A 21,921-nucleotide genomic window follows, 5' to 3' on the forward strand; every position below is an offset into this window, starting at 1 on the left:
ACATGGTGGTGGTCTGGTATATCAACAAGCAAGGTGGAACCAAATCTTACCCCCTTTGTCGAGAGGCCATGAGGACATGGCAATGGGCAATGGCCACCAACCGTTTTCTTCTAGCAACGCACATTCCCGGGAGTCCCAACGAGATAGCAGACAGACTCAGCAGGTGCATTCTACAACCTCACAAGTGGTCCCTGAATCCCTTGATAGCGGCGGATATCTTCCACTGCTGGGGTCATCCTTGCTGTGACCTCTTTGCATCCCCGGCCAACTACAAATGCAGCAACTACTTCGCCCTGATTCCCCCTCCGGGACAGTCACACAGGGACGCTGTAGTCCACGATTGGCGTTCGAGTCTTCTCTATGCTTTTCTGCCCTTTCCTCTCATTCCCCAGTTTCTGAAGAAAGCCCGGCGGTTGAAGAGCAAGGTAATCCTCATAGCACCATATTGGCCACAACAGATTTGGTTCCCATTCCTTTGGCCTCACCTACTAGATCGACCATGGATCCTCCATCCAGTCCCGGAGTTGATCTCACACCCACAGAACCTGATTCATCCCAACCTGAACAGTTTGAAGCTAAAGGCTTGGCTACTCCAATTCCCTTGACTGCCAGGCAGAATAATCTTTCTTTACCAGTTTGTGATATTCTCATTGCTTCTCATAAGTCCTCCACTAGAATTACTTTTCTGAGCAAGTGGAAAAGATTTACCTGTTGGCTGAAAGATAAACAAGTAGACCCCTTTTCAGCACCAGTGTCAATAATACTAGACTGTCTGGCCGACCTGTTTCAATCAGGTCTGTCGGCCTCTACCATTAGAGTTCATTTGGCTGCAATTTCTAATTTTCATGAGGGTGTCCAAGATTCTTCTCTTATGTCCCATAAATTGTGCAAGACCTTCATAAAAAGTGTGAATCATCTGAATCCACCCTTTAGAGAACCTATTCAACCATGGGATTTATCATTAGTTCTGCAAGCTCTGACAATGGCACCTTTTGATACAGCCTCTTCTTGCGACCTCAAGTATTTGTCATGGCAAACCTTGTTTTTGGTTGCTATTACTTCTGCACAGACGTATTTCTGAACTTCATGCTTTATGTATCAAAAGTCCAGACTTGATTTTTCATAGAGATAGAGTGTCTCTGAGAACTAATCCGTCATTTCTGCCTAAAGTGATCTCTGAAATGTCCATTAATCAAGCCATTGAATTGCCAGTTTCCTTTCCCAACCATTCAAACAGAGGAGAGTATTGCCTACTTACCCTTGATATTCACAGGCAAATCCATTTTTATCTAAACAGGACTAAACCCTTTCGTAAATCTGACCAGTTACTTTTGTCCTTTTCTGTACCTAGATTAGGATCAGCTGTTGCTAAGGTCACATTAGCTAGATGGTTAAAGAACTGTGTGACCTTTATTTACACACAATGTAACATTTCGTTGCCTATTACCATGAAAGCTCATTCAACAAGGTCTGTGGCAACATCTGCCTCCTTCCATGGCAGAGCTTCTTTACATGACATCTGTGCAGCTGCAACTTGGGCTACGCCTCATACTTTCATCAATCATTACAAATTGGATTTGGCCTCCAGGGGAAGAGCATCTTTTGGTTCTATGGTGCTCAAGAATGCCCTTCCATGAGAGCCTCCCAGGAATAGAGGTAGCTGGGAACTCTGTCCCATACATAAGGAATGAACGAGGATTAACAATATCAGATAAAGAAGTTATGTCTTACCATAACGTTTCATCTGTATGGTTGATCCTCGTTCAGTCATTACGACCCTCCCTTCTTCCCCCTCCTGTGGTTTCTAGTGGATCTCACCATCCAGTTATCTTAGGTTATTTGACCAGAGGTAGCCTCTACCTTCTTTAACTTGCAAACTCAATCTGAGGTAACAGGGAGAGGGGAATTGTGGGTAAGAGTTTAACTTGAGAGTTTGAAGCTGACGCGAGCTTGGGAAATGGCCGGTTCAGTTCCGAGCTCGGAACCGATACCCATACGTAATGACTTAACAAGGATCAACAATACAGATGGAATGTTATGGTAAGACATAACTTCTTTTTTTGTTTATTGCCCAGCTGTAAAATGACTTAATTTCTTCTGGTTAGTTCCTGTGTTGCAGTTTCCATTGTTAAAAATACATACATCTAAGCAGTTATAATAGTGCATATAATTTCTGCTCAGTACTTTACAAAATATCTCTTCAGCACACACGTCTGTACAGTATGACATATAGTTCTAATACATCTGTAACATATGCATCTTACATGAGCATATTGACATTCACAAATGACACACAACTTCTTACAAAATTCCAGCTAGCTGGGCTGGCAGTATCTCCTTTCGTGACATTTCTCCCCTCCTCCCCGAAGACTCAAGCTAGGTTTTCAAGTAACCCTTGAAAAACATTGGTTGAGCCTATCTGGGAATACCTTACCCCCAGTTCCTGTCTTGAAATTCCAGCTGCCTTGGCATTGCTGACCTCAGTACAGTGCTGCACTGTCCTATCATATGCCTGCAACCCTAGGCTCCACCATAGTAACTTGGGATTAGTCTGGCTGGCTCCCTGTAGCCATAGATTCCCCCTCAGACTCCTCCTGCCTTGTACTGCAAATATTTAGCACCAGGGCCTCCCTGTCATGGTAAGGTTTAATGGTGTTAGCATGGTACAATTTGTGCCCATATTCCTGCCTAGCAGTTGTACCATGTAGTTAACATCACTGACTTTCCATACCACTTTGAAGAGTCCCTCCCAAGCTGCCTGCAGCTTGCTGTGTCTGACAGGAATGAGAACCATAACCTTCTGCCCCACAACATACTCTCTAGCTCAAGTATTCCTGTCATACCATACCTTTTTCTGCTGTTGGGCTTCTGCCAGGCTCTCCTGGGCCAAGCCCATGAGTTCTCTGAGCCTTATCCTGAGGTTAAGGACATAGGCCACAAGAGACTCCTTGTGGGATTCACACACACCCTCCCACTCATCACAAATCAAATCTAGAGATCCCCTCACTCTATGCCCATACAGCAACTCAAAGGGTGAAAAACCTGTGGATTCTTGAGGCACCTCCCTGTAAGCAAACAACAGACAGGGTAAATACTTGTCCCACTCCCTCTTAAACTGGTCTGCAAATGCCCGTAGCATGGTCCTGAGTGTAAAATTTAACCTCTCAACAAGACCATTAATCTGGTAATAGTAGGGAGGGACTCTAGGTGCTTCACTCCACAGTGCTTCTACAGACAAGCCAGCAGGTCTGACATGAAATTGGCAGCTCGGTCAGTCAGTATTTCTTTTGGGAAACCTACCCTGCTAAAAATCTCTAACAAAGCATCTGCCACCTTTTCTGCATCAATGGAGGACAGCGTCACTGCCTCAGGGTATCTGGTAGCATAATCTACTATCACTAGGAAATACTTTATCCCTTTGGAACTTGGGGTACTCAGAGGCCCCACAATATCCATAGCTACCCTCTGAAATGGCTCCTCAATCACAGGCAAAGGCATCAAAGGAGCTTTGACCGCGTCTCCTGCCTTGCCTACCTGCTCACAGGTCCTGCAGTACCCTGTTACATCTCTGGAATCCCAAGCCAGTAAAAGTTCTGCATAATACATCTCTCAGTATGCATTATGCCCATATGACCTGCAAAGGGAATATCATGGGCTATGGCTAGAACTGCCAGATGACAGGCTCTGGGCATTACCAATTTCTGTATTCTCTCATCCTCTAGCCCTCCCTCAGGGAGCCACTCTCTCTATACAGTAGCCCTTTGTCCCAGTGTACAGATTCCCCCTTCCCTTGAGAATCAGGTACCTCACTAGCTACCTCCCTCAGGCCTTGTAATGTAGGGTCTGAGAACTAAGCCTGTCTCACCTCTCTCTTTGTAACCCTTCCCAGTTCCCCTTCCACAGGAAGTCTGGTGTTGCCTGGCAGAGGTGCCTCACTGTCAGCCTGGGTACGACTACTCACCTCTGCCCTTGCAGTCAGTCTGTCAAAGGGAACACCAGGACACACAAGCAGCTATGGCTGACCTTCAGGTTTACTACTACAGGGTAGCTCCCTGTCTGAAGTAAACACCACACCAGACCTGACTTCAAGTCTGTGGTCTGTTTGGGTCCCCCCCCCCAGGTTACCAGACCCACAGGCTTGTCTCCAAGTCTGATTGTGTGTAACTGCATGCACACAAGGTACTGCATTAATCATAATCATTCCCTATCAGGACATCTGCAGGGATATCCTCAAACACACCCACTTGTTTGCTTTCTTTTCCACCCTCCCATTCAAGGTGAACCCTAGACAAAGGTATTTGGAATGGGGTCCCTCCTAAAGCTGTGACTGGTGTAGACTGCCCAAGCAAGTAGTACTCCTCTTTAACCATTGCAGGCTTCACAATGGTTAGGTCAGAGGCTGTCTCTCTCTTAGCAGTGGCCTCTTTCCCATCTACTAAGGTAGGATACAACCTCTTGTGGTAGTTTGGTACCCTTGTTGTTTCCAGACAACTTGCTTCTGGCATTCTGTCATTCCCACTTACTGGCTGTCCCACCTTTTGTTCCCCACCTTACCTCAGTGGACATCTGTATGCTACATGGCCCTACTGGTTGCATTTAAAATATTTAACTTTTGGTCCTGGCCATGTACTTGAACTATTGGCTTCCCCCGCTACTGGTGGACTCTGTTTTGGTGGTTTAGGCTGCCCACCATGGGTTCCCTTAGACCCATGAGCAGCACTGGGTATCCCTTTCCTGTGCAGTGATACCCTGCTTGCTAGGTATAGGTCTCCCTTTTTCCCCAACTCATCTGCTGTGTTGCATTGCCTGTCTGCAAACCAGATTTTCATGTCCTCTGGCAAAGTGCTAAGGGCTTGTTCCCCTCACCAAAAGGTCTTCCAGCCCTTCAGAAGTGGTGACCTGACACCCACTCACCTACCTATGAAAATAAGTGCTTAGTTCAGCAATATATTCACACACACTTTCATCTGCCTTGCGTCTAAGCTCACAAAACTTTTTCCTGTAAGCTTCAGGTGTTAGCTTAAAACGCTCTTAACAGACAATTTTTAACAGTACTATAATTTAAGCAGTCACTATCAGACAATTTAGAAACAGCAGTTACAGCTTTACCATGGAGTAAGGAGGTCAGGATCCGTACCCAGAGCCCTTGATCAACATTATACTGTTTTCATACCCTTTCAAACATATGAATAAAGCTGTCAAAATTATCACCCTCTGTAAATTTTGGAAGAAATTTACTGACCTTTCTTGCTTCTGGGGTTCCTTTATTCCCTTCCCCATTACCTCCATGACCTTGGCGAAGAGTCAGCATCTCTTTCTCATGTTGCCTTTGCCTCTCATTCTCCTCAGCTTCCAGACATTGTAGTTTCTCATTTTCTTCGGCCTCCATGTGTCTCAGTCTCTCTGCTGATTCTATTTCCAAATGTTTGGCCTCCAGTTCAAGTTTCTTTTTAACTCCAGATGGATTTTTAAGTCCTCTGTTGAAAGGTTGAACTGTCCATTTTCTGGGAGTTGTATATCTCCAAGATCAGCCTGGTTGTCCTCCTGGTTGCTGGTCTGTGATGCAGCTGTGTGACTAAGGCTGCAATCATCTCTGCTTTAGTCAGGTTGGCTTGCACCAGTCCTTTGTCTTGGCAGATCTCAGCCAACTGGCTCCTTTTCATTTTGCCAAACTCCTCTGCTGACATGCTTGCCTGCTGTCCCTGACTAAGCTAACAAAAAAATAAATAAAGCAATTGTGGTATGAAACTCTGAATGTTCACTGTGTGGCAGATTGAGAGTGCAAACACCTTCTTCAGTGACCACTGTTTACAGGCTACAGGAATTCAGTATCCACACCACTGAATCCTAATATGTGGATATCCTACCACTGGCCAACCAATATATGTGATGTGGATATATTACCACTGACACCAATATATGTGACACCCCACCACTGGCCCAGTAATCAAGTAGACTCAATCCTCACCACTAGCACCAGTGGGGACGTAAATTGGGAGGATGACAAGTACACACAAAATAAAGTGCAATTTCCTTTAAGAGCACACAGAGACCACAGTCAGTCTGAGGTTGGTTTCTCCCTCTTTCAACAGATCCCCAATAAGACTCCCCACTCGCACAGCTATAGAGTTGATATCTCAGCTAAGTGGCCAAGCCATAACCTCCAGCAACCTCTCTGCCCAACCAGTGCTTTGTGTCCCTGCCCAAGTAACTTAGCTGACACACACACACGCGCACACACACACACACACACACACACACACACACACACACACACACACACACACACACACATGGGAAAGGCTGGCACAGGCTTTCTAGCTATGCCCCCTTCTGCCCAGACTATAAGGTAGTTTTGACTGCCACCAGCCACTCCTTATCAACTACTTTAAAGCCCTTAACAAAGGTTGTCTAATCTTGCTGTGTAATGATAATATCAATACACATGGTAGTTTGGCTGCAAGTAAGACTATTAGGAGTGGCCCACAGTGTCACCAAATAAATATGCAAGCAAGAATTTAAATATGTCTCACAAATATCGGCCACAATGAAAGGTTTAAATAGTATTTAATAATAAATAATAAAAGAACAAGAAAAGAATCAGCAAATAATCGCAGTTGCGTCAGAGTTCAAAATCACAGGAAATATTTAAAACAACATTGCAGGACAGTCTCAGATAACTAAAGAAAACATCTAAGCTGTACTTCACTATATTCCTGACTGTCTCTAAGAGAAATTACTGTTCCTAGACTGACATACTCAGAACAAGCAGACAGATGTGGTGAGTGGATGTTCTTGTCAGGTCAAAGACAAAATACAGAATGCACAGTCAGAAAGTTCTTAAATTAATATTTCAAATATTACTGCTGGGGTAGTTTGCAGCATGACATCACGTCTTGTCATCTGACTGTCCCAGGTGAAAACCTCCACTGCAGCTGGCAGCATTTAGCATCCACCTATGAAAGCACAAAATACACAGACCTCTGATCTTTTGGCAAATGGTGGAAGTCGTAAAATAGTTTACATTGCTTCACATTTAAAGAGGATACAAAAAACTTCTAGTTCTAGACATTATGTCTCCTGTTGCACTGAAACTGAAAGATAACATCTTTTTTGTTTATGGCCCAGCTTTAAAGTGACTTAATTTCAACTATTCTTCTGAAGTTAACTTCTTGTGTTGCAGTTTTCACTGTTAAAAATACATGCATTTATACAGTTGCAGTAGTGCATATACATTTCTGCTCAGTACTTTACAAAGTATCTCTTCCGCACACGTCTGTACAGTAAGACTTACAGTTCTAATACATGTGTAACACAAGCACCTTACATGAGCATGTTGACATTCACAAATGATACACAACCACTTACAAAATTCTAGCTAGCTGAGCTGGCAGTATCCCCTTTCATGACAAGGATCCTTCCCAAAAGCCACCCACTGCAGATGCCCTTTGAAAGCAAATGCAGAAGATATGTGTATTCACCCTTTCACTTAATCAAAGAGAAGGCCTCTGCGTGTGACCGGGGGGATTTGTCATGTTTCTGCTTCTTTTGTGTTACCATTTTTCCATCCTTCAGTGAATGTATTTTCTTCAGCAAATGTATAATGTTATAGTGTTGCTTATCATAAGATCATAAGTAAGTACTAGATTAGCTGCCCTTACAGGGCCATTTTAAACCTAGCCCATTTCCCTTGAAAGGTGAGAATCAAACCCTGTACCTTATGTCTGCAAGGTAAATAATTTAACCATTGTACCAACCTCTTTGCAGATGTGCTTCCTCAATGTGTAGGGGTAGAACTTGGGAATACAGGGGCTAGGTGTATTCTTAGTTCATTGTGTGGTATCAGAATGTGTATTTTCAGGAGGCACATGCACTATACAACACAATATTGTGTCAAGATCAGGATCTCATTCAGAAAAAAAAAAATCTCATTAGTAGCCCTCTAAGGAGGGTATTGTTAATTTCAATGTAACAATGGTGAGCCAGGCCTAATTCAGACCCTTTTATAAATATGCATAAAATTACTACGACAAGCACTTGTTAATATTTTGTTGGTGCCAACCTCAATACAGTCAGTCTTAAACAGCTCAGCAGTATCACGAATTTCCAAGTGGGTGAAATGAGATTTTGTCTTTGCATCTGCTCTGAGACATTCACCGGCATTTTCGACACAGAGGGAGTTTCCCATTTGCAGGTCTATTCTACAGATTGCTCACCTGTTAGCCATTGCTGAAAATGGTAAGCCTCTTTCTGAAATAGCATGGATACCAGGAAGGACATAAGTGCTAAATGCACACATTCTGTAGCCACATACTTTAACCAGACTCCTGATAAAGTTTGAACATTATTATGTCAGTAGTATGAACAAGCCAGAAGTCATGTTAAATGTAATACAGCATTGTTTGGTATAAATACAAGTGAGAAAGTTTATATGTGTAAATGCATTAATTGTTTTTATCAATATGTACAATAGTATAAAAGTCAAGTTAAATGTTTTAACTGTGGAGACATATATCCTTGTTTTTGTTTACAAAAATTGTCAGTAAAGGCTATGCAAGATGAGTCAAAATTGTCAGATAAAGTCAAATGTCATGTTGTAATGCCAGTTTCTACCTTTTGCAGAAAATTCCAGTCATTTTTAACTCATGCTAAAAGTTTACAGGTTATAGAGACAGCTGAAATGTTTCAGACTACTGCTCACAGTGGAATGTTTGTAACAGAGATAAATTATCAACAAAGCCTGATGCAAAACACATGCCAACATTAAAGAAATGCGATATACAGGTTAGAAGGTATATGCAAATTGTTTTAGACATTTTGCTTAGGGCTGATGTTGCTACACAGACGCTACAAAATGTACAGTAGTGCACATAGATGACACTTGTAAAGATTTGCATGAAGTTTATGCAAATGTACAGAATTTAAAGAATTAGGACAGAAACATGAATATTTATGGATTAAAGATAAAATTAATTTCAGTGCAGGTGACACAGCTAAAGTGCTCAGAAAGAAGTATTAGATGTGGCCAGTTAGGAAAAGGGTGACCGTATGTTGTGCAGCGTATACCAGAAATAACAGTCAAGTCACAGGAATACAATTTTGTTAGAATTTAAAGAGTCAAAGATTACAACAGCTAACAGTTCAAAGTGTAACAGCTCTCTACTAGGTATGGACATGTTATTAGAGTTAACTACAACATTGTTAGAGTATTTTATGTATATATTTTTATATATATTTTGATTGCAAAATGGACTAAGGTTGATATATTTCCAGCCATGTAGTATATTGTCTTGAATAAAATCACAGACTTAATAATCTGGTTAAATAAGAGGTACCACATCATTATAAATTTTATTTAAAGTACATAAGGGTTATATTGTTATGATAGCTACTAAGTAGGGCAGGACCAGCTCGAATGTCACCCTGATGGGGGAAGGGGTGTGAATTTAAAGTGTGTACCAATAACATTTTGTTTTACAGCACAATAAATCACTCTCTTGCCTGATAAAAAGTATATATATATATATATATACATATATATATATATATATATATATATATATATATATATATAGTCCCAACAAGAAATTCCAGCACTCAGAATAATGATTCCAATATCAGATGTTGAAAAACAACCCCAAAAAGCACTTAAGAAATACAAAAGTACTTTAATAGTAAAGTGGAACAAACATTCAGGTTGCTCCTTCATGCAGCCATTCAGCTCAACTGAAAAAACACAGATCGGTGACCGATTTCGCCCCCTGGCGTCATCACTGTGAAATTAATCGCCAGGGGGCGAAATCGGTCACCGATCTGTGTTTTTTCAGTTGAGCCGAATGACTGCATTTAGGAGCAACCTGAATGTTTGTTCCACTTTACTATTAAAGTACTTTTGTATTTCTTAAGTGCTTTTTGGGGTCGTTTTTCAACATCTGATATTGGAATCATTATTCTGAGTGCTGGAATTTCTTTTTGGGACTTTGTATTTTATTCCGTGCACCATTTTGGCGATGTGCACTTATTTTCTTTGGTGTGTGTGTGTGTGTGTGTGTGTGTGTGTGTGTGTGTGTGTGTGTGTGTGTGTGTGTGTGTGTGTATATATATATATATATATACATATATATATATATATTTTTTTTTTTTTTTTTTTTTTTTTACTTAAGACTAGTTTAGTTTGCTGCTTCTACTACTATTGTCTGATCTGATTAATATACAGTGATTAACTACAGATATATGGACTGAAAATCTTCCACACAGAGAAGTTTCTTACGCTATTTTAATATTACACATTCTGACAGGATCCTAGAACAGGCAGAGCATGACAACGAAGATATTTTTAAGAGTAACATTTTTATGAAAATGGATTTAAAATAGACAGGTGGGGGGATGTGAACAGGGCTATACTGAGAGTGGCATCAGCCCTCTGATGATAGACACATTGCTTTTTCTGTAGAAAACTGAGACATATCAAGCAGGACTGTGTATAATACAGAAAATGGAAAAATAGGCAAATACAGGAAAGGAGTATTTGCAAAGGCCTCAGAAAAAAAAAGTCAAAAAGGAAGCAAAAGTTGCTGGATGATATCATAGAGGGTCAAAGTGAACTGAGTGTTAACCAACGATGCATGACAATACAAGTTAGAAAAATAATTTCAGACCTTATGGGCAGAGACAACAACAGACTATGGGAAGTTAAAAGTTCTGATTACATGGGAGGTGCAAGGGATTGCATTACCTATGAGAATCAACAGTATGCCTTGACTAGATTACCTCAAGGTTTTCAGAACGGTCCTGTCATTTTTCATCAGATAGTAGGGGCATTCTTTCAGAATGTCAGTAAAGATGACAAGGTTACATTCTAATACAGTCAGAGACTGTGAAAGAATACATATCACAGCTAAGGAAGTTCTGAGACAGTTGCAAGAGGCAGGTTTCAAAGTAAACAAAGACAAAATATAGTTTTTGTCACAAGAAGTAAAATTTCTAGGAACCATTATCAGACTGACAGGGAAGACTCCTTGTCACGAAAGGGTAAGGGGCATTCTGCAATTGCTAAAGCATTTGACAAGTTTGGATTTGCACAAGGCAGATAAAAAAGAGTTGACTCTGCAATGGAGTCGCACAGAGGAAAAGGAATTTAAAGTGTTAAAGCAGACGTTGGTACAGGCAACGGAGCTGACAGCTTCCATCAGTAAATTACCTTTTGTTTTGCAAGCAGCAGCAGAAAAAGACACACTTTCAGTGTGTTATTGCAGTCTTGGCCATAAGAGGAATGGGACACTCAGTTAAGATAGGTTACTTTTTTTTTGAAGGAGAATGACTCCTGTTGGAAAAGGATATTGTCATTGCATTGAACAATTTTTGGCCATTTACTGGGGTGTTCTCAGGGGTTATAGTCCAAACTCCACATTTAACAATCAGAACTATGCTAAATGACAGTGAGATAAATAAAAATCACTGAAGGGATTTAGTCAGACATTCCTACAGTGTAGGAGGATGTTGCATGTTTCTGGAAGGATAGGAAGTACTACACTGGGTTTGCAATAGTGACATTGCAAAACGGAGACAAACCAATTATAGTTAAGTTACTAGGATAGATGTCAGCACAAAGGGCTGACCTAGAGGCTTTAAAATGTGTCCTGCAGCATTTACATCCAGTAAATATTTACAGAGACAGTGCTTATGTAGTAAATTCTGTTGAGACTACATATGGCAACAAGGGCTAGAAGAGGGTTCACTGATAGTGCAGGACTGATTCAAAAGTACAAGTTGCAAGTACAGTTCAGTGTTTTAAAATTAAAAGCAAAGCATCACCATTGGATAAAAGACCTGCAGAAAGTATGCCAAAAAATAGCCAAAATAGCTAAGCAATTAGTAACAGAAATAGAGTTGTGGTAAACCAGACAAGGTAGGTTTCCAACCTTAAAAGTAAGGACATTTCCAAAAGGAAGTGTATGTATACAACAGACGGGATCAAATCCAGTAGGGGTCAGTGAATGCAATATCACAGTAGCTAAGGAATACTACATTTGCAGTACAAAAGCATATACATGGCTTTCTATGGAATGGGAAGGAACCTGTAGGGTAAGCAGTAGCATTAATGAGATTAAGTAAAGAATTACCTGAAGGTAAAATAAGAAATGTCAGAAAAAGAGAGAGAGTTAGAAAACAGTATTGGTACATTAGATCAATCATAGATCTACAGTCTTGACATAAATGCAGCAGAAGCAAAATGGCCTTTATACTCTGATAAATGAGGAGTGCTGTTCTTGTATTCCAGACAAGACAGAATCCATAAAGCAGCATTTAAGTAAAATACAACTAGTATTTAAAAAGGCTAGGAAGACATGGAACAGTGGCTAAAGTGATTGGTTAAATGGGTTATTTTCACAACAGTGAAAAACCATTATTACAGTTTAATTGCTGTAGTAGACACGATTTTGTTGATCGTAATGTGCACGTGTATTAAACTTTGTATTAAAAAGATTGTCAATCGGGTATCTATTGTAATTAATGTAGGTGGTAAAAAAGTAGCATAACTAATGAAGACATATTTTTTATGTAATATTCAAAGTTTGATTTAAATTTTGAATTCAAACATTTTTTTGGTTTTCAAAATAAAAAGGGGAAATCGAAATAATTATACCACTGTCTTTCTAGTTGCCCGCCTCTTATGTTAATCTGACCATATATCTCATTTCTCTCTACTTTCACTGGCTTATGTGAGTAATCACAAAACCATCACTTTTGAAATCCCACCCCTTCAATTATTTAAATTTATTGGCCATCCTACAGTATTTCATAGTACCAAAAAGTAACCACCCCTTTCAGTCCATCTTGCTGTTTTAAAAATAGTAACTCTCCACTAAACCTTAACTTTTTAAACAGGTAAAACTCAAGTTACCTACTTTCATATCTAACTTCTCTAGTGCACACTGCAGAGTGCATTCTTTTCAATCTTACCTTTAAGCATCCCTGTTACTAGCACTTTCTCTAATACCTAAAAAGATCATCTCTACTTGACTCCAAGTAGACTTTTCTCTGTCTGTTAAACCTAGCACTTGCTCCTACAGTACTTATTACCTTGATACGGCACTCTTATAGATAGCACCCCAAAAGGCAAACCCCATTTCTCGGTCACCCACGTCCCCGGAATCTCTTTTAAAGTTTTTTGTCTAGTCCTTCTAGCATGTCGAGGATCAGTTGCTAGTGTCCTCTCCTGCTCAGCTGGTGAACCTGGGAATATTGAGGCAATGTTACAATTGCCTCATGTACACAGACAACCCTCTCCTCCTCCCACAAAACACAAATACATGCGAGAGATGCAACTATACGGCCAAAGTGGAGGCTGAGCTCTCTCAACATAGGACTGGCAAGACCAGTCAGGAGGAGAAGGTTACCACACACACTATAGACCCAGTCTCACATAGTACCATCACAACCTCAAATCATACACATAAACACACAAAGACATACTCGGCGGCTCTGATCAAAAATCTACCAAAACAGCAGAGGCCACCAAAGCAGACACCCAAACAACCACCACCTCAGAACACAACACCTGCAACACATAGACCTCACAGTCAGAGTGTCAAACAGTCACAGCCCTTAAGGCCAAACACAATGCCAGACACACTAGTCATTGGTGACTCCATAGTCAGACACACTGGCGTCCCGCTCACCAGACTGAGTAAGGAGAAGGTCACAGTAAGCTGCCTGTCGGGCGCTAGAATCCGCCACATAACGCAAGCACTCAGGTCTCTCAACAGCAGGTACAAATACGACTCAGTCATTGTCCACGCTGGTGTAAAGCGACCTGAGGCGTACCTCCTTGGACTACATGAAAAGAGACATTGAGGAGCTCTCTGATTATGTAGCCCAGGCAGGTATGACCCTGACCTTGAGCAGTATCCTACCTTCACCAAGAATGATGCCACAATACAGAGATAAGATGATCAGCTTTAACAATTGGCTTAAACTCTGGTGTCATTCAAAGGGGATCCAATGTCTGTCTGCCTGGGATGACATGCTGGACAAGCCACGCTGCTTCAAGGGACGGCTTGCACCTGTCACCCTGGGATTCCGGATATTGGCAAAGGCTCTTGCCACCCCATAGTGCCTTTTTTAGGCAAGGCTCAAATTCTAAACCTACCATCCTAGAACACAACAAAGGAAAAAAACTAAGGGTAATGCTGCTCAATGCCAGAAGTCTAAATCTCAAAATGCACGCACTCGAGGCCCTTCTCAGTATGGAGAACATCAATGTCTGTGCAGTGACAGAAACCTGGTTCAAGGCTCCTGAGAGCACCCCAGCACTATCAGGTTTTACCTCTTATCATGCGTTCCGGCCCCAAAATCCGGACAATACCAAGAAAGGAGGGGTATCCATATTCATCAAAGACACCCACACCTCAAGACTGGTGGCAACGCACGATGCATCGGAGACCATCCAGGTGCAATTAACCATAGGCAAGACTGCTCTGCAAATTGTAGCATGTTACAGGCCACCCTCACAAACTCAGGAACCTCACATGGCCTTCCTGAAAACACTAGAGGGGATAAATGTATCACCAAACACCATCATACTAGGTGACTTCAATTACCCTAATATAGACTGGGAACACTACTCAAGCCCAAACACCCTAGCCCAAAAGTTCCTGGAATTCATAAACTCAAATGCCATGGAACAACTAGTCACCATCCCCACAAGAGGAGAAAACATACTTGATCTCATCATCACGAACATGGGAGCACAATGTTCAACACGAAGTATACCCCTCACTGGTGAGATCAGATCACAAACTAATCTCGCTGGAGGTCCTCATCCCACCCCACCTGAAATAAAAGACCACAGTAAAGAACTTCTCGAAAGCCGACTTCACACTTCTAAAGACTAGTGTGGTCTCCTTTAAGGCCCCGAGGCGGAAAACAGTACGCAAGCCGCTGAATCACTTACAAATGCCTTCTACCAGCACCTGCAGGACTGCATGGATAAGGCAATCCCAAGCAAAACAAAGACTCTTTGTACCAAAGGCAAGCGTCCAGTCTGGTGGACCCCAGCCATAAATAAACTCTACAACAAAAGGAGGAAGCTACTACAAGATAGAGCAAAATCCTTAAAAGGTAAGACACCCTTGATCACTATAAGTAAAAACTAAGAGCTCTCATAAAATCATCCAAAGCAAATTTTGAGAGAAAAATAGCTAAAGACTCAAAAGACAATCATAAGGCCTTCTTTAGCTATGTTAGAAACCTGGGAGGAAACTCCCAGATATGCTCAGAACTAGTTCAAAATGATGTGAAGATTACTGATCCTACAGACATTGCCAACATACTGGCTGACAGGTTCAGTGCAAACTTCTCCCCTCCCCAAAGGAGAGATATCTATACCAGCGATTGCAGCCCCCAAACATCTCCAACGCCCAAGTGAGAACTGCTCTCTCCAAAGCAAAAACACAGCATCCATGGGACCTGATGGTGTCCCCGGCTGTGTGCTCCACAAACTCAACGAGGAATTAAACCCACAGCTAGGACAGCTGTTTAATCATAGTCTTACCTCTGGATACGTACCCAGGAGTGGCGCACTGCAACTGTGGTCCCACTTCACAAAGGCGGTGCCTCCACCGACCCTGGAAATTACCGCCCATTAGCTTGACAAGCCTTATCTGCAAAGCCATGGAGAGGATCATAATGGACCTCATAAATAAAGACATAGGGAATTTGCAGACTTTGGATCCATCCCAGTTTGGCTTTGTCAAAGGCAGATCATGCCTTCTAAACTTGGTTGACTTTTTGAAACAGTCACCAAAGCCATTGATGAGGAAAGGCAGTCCATACAGCCTACCTCGATCTGGCGAAGGCCTTCGATACAATACCCCACTCGGGTATCATTGAAAAACTCATCAGCTTAAATTTAACCCATACATCACAAGATGGGTTGCAAACTGGCTGAGTGACAGAACCCACAGGGTCAGAGTTGCTGGCGCCATGTCAGACTCAAAGCCTGTCACAAGTGGTGTACCACAGGGCTCAGTCCTGGGCCCACTCTTATTTGGCATCTACTTTTCCGAAGTACAAGCAAACACAGGAGGGTTATGGCTGACAAAGTTTGCAGATGACTGCAAACTGGGCGCCATAGTAGAAAACACATCTGACACATATATCCTTCAGAAGGGTCTCACAGAAATGGATAACTGGTGCCAAAGCCATGGCCTAAAGTTAAATGCCAAAAAATGCATAGTCATACCCTTCGGGAAAAACAAGGTTACCCCTAGCTACCAAATAGGTGGCAATCCACTGAGCACAGAAGAAGTTATCAGGGACCTGGGGACCCAGGTTGATAGTAGTCTGTCATTCGACACCCATGTAGCTAAAGTAGTTAGGAAGACCTTCTACATTGCCCACCTTATCATGAAGGGATTCTCATCTAGATCAAGGGAGGTCATAGTCTCCCTATACTCATCACTCATCAGACCAATGATTGAGTACAATGCCCCATTCGGAATGTATCTGACCCGACACTTGCAGCAGCTGGAGAGGCCACAAAGTTCCTCACCAAAAGGATAAAGGGTCTCAAACATCTGTCCTATGCTGCCCAACTGAAAGAACTCCAGCTCTATTCAGTCGCTTACCGCTTGCTCAGAGGTGACCTTTGCCTAACATACAAGGCCATGTCAAACCCAGATTTGATGAATATGCTTCACCTCAAAAAATCTAGATCCGTCAGAGCCACAAGGGCGGGAGACTTAAACCTCGACACGGCTATTAATAGGACGTGCTGGAGGGATAGATTCATCACCCAAAGACTCCCTATACTGTGGAATAAAATCCCGGTATATGTGAGGCAGAGCACCTCGCTGGCCTTGTTCAAGAGAAATCTTGACCAATGGATGGGAGATCGCAGATATACCCCAGGGATTATTACCTCAGTGTCACTGCTCAACAGAGGCACAGCAAAATAATGGGTATAGTTCCCCATACTAAAGGGGTGGCGTAAGCCACAAAACTATGGGCTAGGCTTGTAAATGCCCTCGGGCAGATAGCCTAGTATGAACCTATAAAGTAAAACTGTTTTTCCCTCATAGAAATGGCATGTATTGATATGGGAAAACTGCTTTTCTCATAGTAACAGCATGTATTGGTAAAACTGCTGTATGTCACAGTGTCAGTGCGATATTTTTAGGAATACTATAAAAAAATACAGAGCCTGCAAATGCAGGAAGAAATAACAAGATATATTGTATGCCTAAATGATTAGCTTAACAGAATGTGCTTGTATGGAACAAAAAATATTAGACTTCTGAATGTTTTGTAACAATGGCATTAACAGTTGTTGAAATATCCTAAACAGTTGAAAGTACACAGATATTCAAGCTAAAGGGAAATGGCTAACAGGAGAAAAAGTTACAAACCTATCTTATCAATGAAAGAACATTTCGGCATGCTGAGAACTGGTTTTCTGTAGATGAGTATGGCTAATGCAGCAGAAAGTTGCAGACTGTCGATGAAAGAACATTTGTGAAAGAACATTTCAGCTTGCTGAAGGAACTGGTCTTCTCTGGACTGAGACAAGAATGCAAACAAAGAAGACTTCAGTACAGGAAAATAATGTTTTCATCAAGTATACATTTTTGAAATTATAAAAGTGGTTGTAAAGACGTTTTGGTGGACAGTTAGTAATTCGAATCAGCTGAGGAAGTGCAGTGTACCTGACAGTTATGTCTGTGTTATAAAGAAAATGTTTATAATCTTATAGTAGTGCTTAGTCAGCTGGTTTCAATAAATCTGTCAACTACAGATATACAGCTGCACAGTTTGTCTGTGTGACCTGTCTCCTGTTAATTCAATTTAGCAGGAATACTCAAAGATGAAGATGATATGACTACAGTATATTTTTCAAGTAATTCAGTTCATGTAGCCTAAACAATCCCAGAAAAACATTTTGAGGAATTTTGCTTAAAAATACAATTTGAAATTGTCTTTCCAGGATAACCCAACACCTACTTTAAGATGCTGCACTGCATACAGTGTGAACAGCTGTGTCTATCCACCCATAAAGTGATGTTGACTCACATCCAATTCTTGTAGTGCCCCCCCCCCTCTGAAAAGATGCCACCGTCCAAGAAACTGTACTAAGTGCAAAATGTTGAAGATCTGTGCTCTGCAATTCAGTACTTATGTAAAGCACGATGTAAAACCTACCCTAAACTGTGTAATTTAACAAGCAGATGAATATACAGTTTGCTTTTGTGTTTTATTATTGCTGGAACCGGTGTAATATATTTGGTGTATCTCTGAACAGGTTAAAGCAGAAAAAATGAATCCCTGTGTCCAAGTTTAGTAACCTGAAACATAAGAATTTTGTACCACACTTTGGTGTGCACGAAAGTCCCACAAGGGTGAGATGCATCTCAACTTAACCTTTTTTTGATATGTAAAAGGACATTTATTTTTCAAATGCACCATTACACTCTGCATAATGTCTTGCATCCTTGTCTGCTGTGACAGCATGTATAAGGAGCTTTTGCTTGAAATATAGGCCAGGAACAAAATCACATCACTGAAAACTATCAGGTGTGGAATTTGAATCTCATCCAAACACTGCCATTTGACTCAGTATGTATGCTGGAAATTCCTCCCTTGTGCTACTAAATTTTCCCAGTTGTTTTTACCCCATATGTTGTAGGTGATTTTACTTGCCAGACATATTTTTAACTGCATGGATATAAAGGTGTTATGTGCTATGATTATTTATTTCCTTGTGGTTTTCCTATGCTTCAGATTCTAGAGCATGCCTTTTCTGCTAGTCCTGTGGCTGTGGTGGGTAAGTGTGATTTGCCTTTTGCCAGCCATAGTTAATTAGCATAATTTAAAACGTACTTATTTCCCCTGTCCCTACCTCTGCAGGACCCTGATTGGTGCCTCTGCTACCTGCTCCCCATCAGTCCATTTGTTCCACAGTGGGAGGAAGCCAGGCATCTCCAGACTTGGCTAAAGACTTGTGTCCCATTCTTTCATGCCCAGGAAGCCTTACCAGTCCGTTCATTCCCCTAATGACAAGAACCATGTGATGAGTAGCAGGCCAGCTTTGAGTCCTACTGAACAGCCTAAACTTTCCACCTTTAGTATCCTACAGACTCAATGTAACTGATTGAGAGAGGTGGACTACTGCATGTTCCCACAGATACCTTCTGCTTCCATGGCTCTGCACGTAGGTCCCTGCCCAACATACAAAGAACCACCATGGCCTCTGTAAGTGGTGTTGCATCTGTCTACTTCAGGCCTACAGTCTCTTTTCCCTCAGGATGAGTAAGCTGGTGTTGGCTGTTCATATTCATCTTCCCCTGCCCAGTCCCTTCAAAGCATAATTATTTTGTTTGACCTGTTTGTGTAGTTGTTTTGTATGTAAGGCTCTTTTATCACCTGTGCTTTGCAGTACTTTATGCATCTGCAATCTCTGGATCATTTTTAATGCAGTCTTTTCATTGGAGTGAGAACAAATAGATAAAGCTTTGTTTCACTTGTTTATTTTTGAGTTATTTGTACTGGACCATTAAGGGTTGTTTTCAGCCACAGACATCTTTTGCATGAGTAACAAAATGCCCTGTTATAAGTAAGTAAAAACTTCAAAGTATCTACAGTAAAGTAGTGCAGAGAAGTAGGTTTAGTGATGAGCACGATATGGCTAAATTTTAATGCCACATGAAACCAGTACAGAGTTAAGGTAAATAAGTCATTAGGAGAACTGCAAAGAAGTTAGATGAAGTTGTAAGTGGAATAATTAAGACAGTAATTGTTTTGTTGTATTTAACATTTAAAATGTTTCTTTTGAGGTACACAAACTGGGCTTACATATTGTGTACTTGAATTATGTCTGCTTATGCTACCATCAGCGTAGGAGTACCTGAAGACCACATGGGAAGACATAGCTTGAGCATGGGTCAATTTGCTGCTGTTTATTTGGAGAGGGAAAGTGGAGGCCTGTAGTAAGAAGCTGCCCGCTGATGATATCAATTATTTGTGCCTCAAACCTACAGTAACACTGAAATGATTCTTGGGATACTCACCAGTGCATGCTTGTGCCACAACTTGATAGTACTGCATCTCTGTGATAAAAAAAGGGAAGGGTTTAGTAAATATAAGTGAAATGTAAAGGAATGACCAAGTCTCCACTGCAGTGAAATAACTGTAGGGTGAGTGATTTAGGTTGGTGGCATAAATAGATCATCATAGTACTGATGGGTCAAAGTACAGAATCAAGTGTTATGAACAGGAAAAAGGGTACATTTTACGTACTATCTTCTTGCAGAGTATTTATTAAAGAAACATAAAAATGTTTGTTTATTTCAAGAGGTGTACAGTTTGCAGTTCTTATGATAGCTGTGAATAAAAATAAATTAAAACTAAGAATGTAAAATTTAACTTTTTCATACCTGCAGGTGGTGCACTAGCAGAAGGGTTTCAAGCAAGACTACAAGAATTTCAGAAATTTGAAAAAACATTTGAGGCAAGTACTTGTGGATGAGTTGTAATGACACTAAAATATAGTTGTAGTCCTCATTTGGATGTTAACCTCCATCACATCATTTTGCTGGGCATTGCAGGTTGAAAATAGCAAGACTGCTTTCAGTATTGTTAATTGACATTACTGTTGACAGTGACTTTACTGAAACACCTGTCCTAGCACCCGCAGTGCTTGAATCTTCTTTGGAGCATCTCATTCAGCCTTTGGCAGAGCTCATGTATTACTAGCTTTAGCTTTCACCACTCAGATGTTTGTTAACTTCTTGTGTTTACAGTGGCAGTGAGTCACCTAGGTGGTTGATAATGTCTTCTGTTTACATTGCAGCTGAATTAAGAGACAAGTGGATCTACACAGAAAATTTAAAAAAAATGAACATTTTAGGCAGTGTTGTGCAAAACTGTACTAAGGCCCCACAGAGAATTTAACTCTGAAAGGAACATTCTCTCAAAATCAGCAGTGGTAGTAAGTTGATGAACTAGTCAATCCAGTTGCATCGTAAAACTACTGTTGATTTTGGTAGTAGCTTCAATGGTGTGAATGGTCCTTGCTGGCTGTGTTAAAAAGTATATTTCACAGACTCTTATTAAATGACCTTAGAGCCATTCGTGTAGTTTGGCAACTGTGATTTCTTTACATGCTTGTACTACCACTGTAGATAGTTTTTACTTTCTTTTTTTTTTCTTTCCCTTTTTCTTCTTCTTCTTCTTTTGCTTCTTAACCCCTTATTTCTTCAGACATCTTTGATCCATTTAGGCACAATGTCTGTACAGTCACTGCTGTGTTTTATTTTTAGTCATGCATTTCTTTCACTGCTTTCTTTTTACTGACATTGGAGATCAGAGTCCTGCTTCTTGTCATTGCTTAGGTGGCTACAAGATCTGCACTTTCCAGGTGTCATGTCTGGAGCATTTGCCTTAAGAGGTTTCAGAATTTTTTGATTACAGTCTGCCCACTTCTTTTAAAGCCATTTCCCACAGCCTGTGCATGTCTGAGGGTTCTAGGATAGATGGCAGCCAGGCATCTTATGAGAGAGTCCTGCTTTGGGCTCTTAGGGAGGTGTAGTGCCTCAGAAGAAAGACTGTTTGGATCTTTAACTGTATTTTGCATGGTGGTCTGTTCCATTTCTACTTCTAACCACAAGACCATTTACTCCAGAGCCTTGGATGATCATCCTTGCAACAGATATGTCTGCTTTTTGGGTTGGAGGGGGCACTACCAGGAGAATATAACTCCTGGAGTATGTGCTGTCAAGGAGTCTCGGTTAGACATCAGTGTCCTGAAGATAGCAGTGCTCCTCTCCATTGTAACTCACCAGGAGTTGTTTCTTCCCCATGGCTTGTTGTATTGCCAAGAAGGGAGAGTGGAATTTGCTCCTCCCTGTTGCACAAAAAGGCCAT

The 21,921-nt window shown here is 41.3% G+C and overlaps 1 protein-coding gene across 5 annotated transcripts in view; it reads left to right on the plus strand.

The window, feature by feature from the left end:
- Positions 1-21,921, plus strand: part of MFN1 (mitofusin 1) — a 1,379,005-nt gene that overhangs the window by 787,064 nt on the left and 570,020 nt on the right. For all 5 annotated transcript variants that reach the window (XM_044070376.1, XM_044070375.1, XM_044070373.1 and 2 more), the window contains exon 10: positions 20,439-20,506. In XM_044070376.1, the coding sequence (XP_043926311.1) occupies positions 20,439-20,506 (68 nt within the window). The remainder of the gene's footprint in view (positions 1-20,438; positions 20,507-21,921) is intronic.

This window comes from Protopterus annectens, chromosome 4.part1 (genome assembly GCF_019279795.1).
Source record: "Protopterus annectens isolate FY-2018-M chromosome 4.part1, PAN1.0, whole genome shotgun sequence".
In the NCBI taxonomy this organism is placed as follows: domain Eukaryota; kingdom Metazoa; phylum Chordata; order Ceratodontiformes; family Protopteridae; genus Protopterus; species Protopterus annectens.